The sequence below is a fragment of the Brienomyrus brachyistius genome, chromosome 9 (assembly GCF_023856365.1).
Source record: "Brienomyrus brachyistius isolate T26 chromosome 9, BBRACH_0.4, whole genome shotgun sequence".
NCBI lineage: Eukaryota > Metazoa > Chordata > Actinopteri > Osteoglossiformes > Mormyridae > Brienomyrus > Brienomyrus brachyistius.
This window is the reverse complement of record NC_064541.1, coordinates 3,027,392-3,032,003: the sequence shown is the minus strand read 5'-3', so window position 1 is coordinate 3,032,003 and position 4,612 is coordinate 3,027,392. Positions and strand designations below refer to the sequence as shown.

At 38.9% G+C, this 4,612-nt stretch overlaps 1 protein-coding gene across 1 annotated transcript; it reads right to left on the bottom strand.

The window, feature by feature from the left end:
- Positions 1 to 636: 636 nt before the first annotated feature.
- Positions 637 to 3,968, bottom strand: fpr1 (formyl peptide receptor 1). The gene is made up of 2 exons (XM_049024340.1): positions 3,818 to 3,968; positions 637 to 2,320 (listed from the first exon to the last, which is right to left on the bottom strand). Exon 2 carries the CDS (start codon positions 2,296 to 2,298, stop codon positions 1,156 to 1,158), a length of 1,143 nt encoding a protein of 380 aa, XP_048880297.1. The 5' UTR covers positions 2,299 to 2,320; positions 3,818 to 3,968; the 3' UTR covers positions 637 to 1,155.
- Positions 3,969 to 4,612: the final 644 nt, after the last annotated feature.

Genomic DNA, 4,612 nt, shown 5'->3' with positions numbered 1-4,612 from the left:
AAAAATACCAAATTCCAAATGCAGTACAACGCTGGAAGTTATGAAACTAGTGGTTATGAACTAGTGGTTATGAAAAACAGGAGATGGATGAACCCAACAACGTGCTGTCAATTTGAAATGGAAAATGCCTCATCTACACTTAGGAAGGGCAGAAATACTAAGAAAACTGAAGCTTATGATGTATAGAATAATAACTTGCTGCATAATAATTGTAATTGTAATTGCTTGACACTAATATTTCTTCCCCATTATGTATTATATTTAATGGTTACATTTTAAATTGCAATATGTGGCAGGTACCTCACTGGGGAACACTTTATCCCTCTTTGTTTTGTTATGTGTGTACTGAAGTGCTAGTCCATTTCAGGACCTCACCAAATTTCTGGGTTCTCTGAACTGCATTTGGTGCAGAACAGAAACAATAGATAAAGCAACTTAGTGTGCAACTTAGTCTACCAGGAAAAGTCCAGCTGCACATTATTCTGTGGATCACTGAAGCACACAAAATCCACTACCATGCTTAGGTCACAATCCTCGAGTGCTTGTGTTCTTAAAGCTATAAACCGCTTTTAAAATAAAAAATAAAACCACCCCATCGACATTTAAGTATCTTACCCCAAATTAACAAACCAATGGTAAGGTTTCTATTAATCATTTAATAGTTTAGAAAAATTCTGTAAGAGTCTGAAACAAGCTTGATTAACAGATGCACAGAATATTAATGGCACTTGCTGTATATTGACAGAAAAAAACAGTATATACTCTGACAGAATTAACATTTCCAAATATTTATAACGTATGGCATCCCTTGCATAGTAAGCTACATGAAACATCATAATTAAAAACTGGATGGGAAAAACGTCTGTTATTTTATTGATAGCCACTGTATATATAACATCTTTATCAGTAGTCATACCACCATGTCTCACTTACGTTTTCAAATATTGGATGGAATAGGTATAAAGTTAATTTTCTGAGTACTTGATGTAGTTATAGTACCTTATTTTGTATATGCATTACATATCCTGTATAAGAGATTAGCATTCTTGATGCTCAGACGTACATGCACAATAATTACATAATGATTGCTTTCTAAAGCATCTGGAAATTATTTTTAAGCTAAGACGTACATAGCAGTGAGCTTCAAATCAGTCCTCACACTTCTACATCAGAAAAGGACTTTTCCTTGCTTTGGCTATTGAATCCAGAGTTTGAGTGAGAATTGGAAGGGCAAACTTCCTCTGTGAAGGCACTCTCCAGCACTGTAAAAATGGACTTGCGCACCTTGTCTTTAAAGTCTTGACCCATAAAAACATAAAGCAAGGGGTTAAGGCAACTGTTAAGAAAGGCAAGGCTGGAGGCTATAGGAATGCCAATGACGGCGACAAGCTCCAGGCTGCTGCTGCTTTCTTCTGAGTCCATGTGGCTAACCATCTCAATAAACACCAGGATATGGTAAGGCGCCCAGCACAGGAAAAAGGCAATGATGATGGCTGCAATAATTCTGAAAGGCCGTCCCGTCCGTCTGGCCATAGAACGGTTTCTCCTTAGTTTATGCACAATCATGGCGTAGCAGGAAACGATGACAGTGAAGGGTACCACAAAACCAAAGAGGAGACGTGTGATAATCATCGTCTGGTGACGGAATGCAATGTCCGACGTCTCATCGTCCTCTGAGAGGGCAAAGTTGTTGAAGCAGTTGATGACATCCTTGTCATGGTTCGCAGGTGCCGTGTCTCGAAAGGCAAAGTAGGGGGCACTCAGGATCAAGGCAAAGAGCCAGATGAAAAAGCTCACTACTGATGCTCTGTGGGAGCTACGGTGGTTTTGAGCCCAAACTGGATGTACCACAGAGATGCAACGATCCACACTGATCACTACTAGGATGTAGACGCTGGCAAACATGTTGAGGAAGCCCAGAGTACTGTTGAACTTACACATGATTTTGCCGAAAGGCCAATGAAAGTCCTTAGCAGTGTAGATTATGCTCAGGGGCAGGAATGCAGTGAAAAGGAAGTCAGCAATGGCCAAATTCAGGAACCATATAGTGTTAACAGTTTTCTTCATCTTGAAACCTGTAACCCAGATCACCAAACCATTTCCCAGCACTCCCAGTACAAATGCCACAGAGTACACAATGAGAGACATTATGTTAAGTACCTTCCTAATCTCTATATTCTCATCTTCATAATCGTCATAATAGTCAGCTGCTGTGGTATTGGGTGGCATGTAGTTAGGAAACATGCTTGTCCCATTACCCAAGTAAAAAGAAGGGGTGGTTTGGAATGATTCCATCATTGTGTACAATCAGATAATGAAACTGTGAAGAGGAAAAAGAATGAAGTTGCAAAATTAATACTCATCCAAAGCAATGCATCAGACGTTCTGAAATCAAAAATATACAATGCATGAAATACTATTAATTTAATGCTATTACTTAGATATGTAAGCTAAGTCTTTTCAACTAACTACCATTGGTTTCTTAAAGTGTTTCAAATTCTTCACATCACTCATGTCAGTATTTAATTAAATAACAGCTGCATCTGTTTTTCCCTCTACTTCCACTAGAGGGAGCCTCTATATGTCAAAATGTGTTTATCTCCCATTCTGTGTAACAAACTGTGTAATCATCCATCCATCCATTTTCCAAACCGCTTATCCTACTGGGTCGCGGGGGGTCCGAAGCCTATCCCGGAAGCAATGGGCACGAGGCAGGGAACAACCCAGGATGGGGGTCCAGCCCATCGCAGGGCACACTCACAGATGGGCAAGCGCACCTACAGACAATTTAGCCACTCTTATTTAGTGCATGCGTGAGTGAATGGTGTGTGAGTGTGCCACCCATCTTGAGTTGTTCCCTGCCTCGTGCCCATTGCTTCCGGGATAGGTTCCGGACCCTCCGCGACCCAGTAGGATAAGCGGTTTGGAAAATGGATGGATGGGATGTTTTTGGACTGTGGGGGGGAAGCGAGAGTACCTGGAGAAAACCCCACGACGGCATAGGGAGAACATGCAAACTGAGACATGTGACCCAGGCAGAGACTCGAACTTGGGACTCAGACGTGTGAGGCAACAGTGCTAACCACTGCACCACCATTCTTGAAGTGTCACTGGGTATCACTGACGGGGTAACTTCGACCATTACAAAAAAAATTATCAGTAGAACTTAAATTCGCTCATCCTGTAAATCCAGTTAGTAAACTTAGCACAAACTAAGCAATTTAGTGTCTAACATTTCAGAACGCGTTGAGAGAATGGGAGAGTCATATACACATTTTGACATATAGTGGCTCCCTCTAGGGGAAGCAGAGGGAAAAAGAGATACATTTGTTATTCAGATACTGACATGAAGAATATGAAAGAAACAGTTTATTTGGTTTACAATTGTTACCAGAATACAACAAGGTATTTTTAAACATATATTTGCAGTTATGACAGAAAAACACTTCCTTCACTTTAATATTATCTTATCGTGATAAAGAAAATGCACTTGACAAATTTCCCTTCACATTATAAATTTGACTTGCGTATTAAATTAAACACGTTATGCATTTTCCATAAATCTCTTAACATAAGATTATAAGGAAGAATGTATACTGTTCAATTATGATGTTTTAAACACTAGTTTCTCAATAGTTAGAAACATAAGCATGATGTGATTATCACTATTGTCGTATCCCTAGCAATACATTTTCATTTAGAGAGGACAAATTAATTTAAAAAATCACAATAAACAAACAAAAAACATTCCGATAGCTTGTTTTATTCCAATTATTAAAATGATCATTAACTAATTTCTCCACGACTAAGTATTTACCTTATGTCCAGGGCTGTCTTTAATTCTGAAGTTAGTGCCGAATATCTCAATTACGGTACACTGAGTTATGCTAACCAGTCAAGCCATCAAACTGTACTGCTGGTGCGCAAAATAAGTCCTGAAATTGTAGTTTCTCTGACAGTGACGTCAAAGTCTGGAGGCGGTACCTTAAACATAAATTGAAAGAAAAATATAAATTTATATCTTCAAAACAAACTGTGTATTCAGTCATATCAAAATATTTGATTTGAAAATCGAACTTACCTTTACTTTAAACGTATAAAGGATGGGCAGGCATTTTAAAATAAGACGCCGACATTTTCTTTCTAAGGATTTTATGCATTGGTTAACTACCATTGGTTTCTTAAAGTGTCGTCGGGTTATAAACTGCAACACTGTATCACTGACGGGGTAATTTCGACCATTATAAAACACAATTTATTATCAGTCGAAATTCGCTCATCCTCTTGTTCCAGTTAGTAAACTTAGCAGCGCACAAACTAAGCAATTTAGTTTCTAACATTTGAGAACGCTTTGAGTACCGAAGATGCAACCTTATAGCATGCAGTAGGAATAGCAAGCACGCCTCGTTTTTGCAAGAATTGCAATATTAAAGGTCTTAAGCGTATATTTATTTCAGTTTGGTTGTGTTGATCTAATTCTTAATAAGTCTACGTGAGGTGAAATAAGTCCACCTGCAGAGCATATGCACTCCGGCTTTAATATCGGTTATTCAAAACCGAGGAATTTCCGATTTCCCCATGAATTGGGAGAGACTGGCGTGGCAAGCATTGC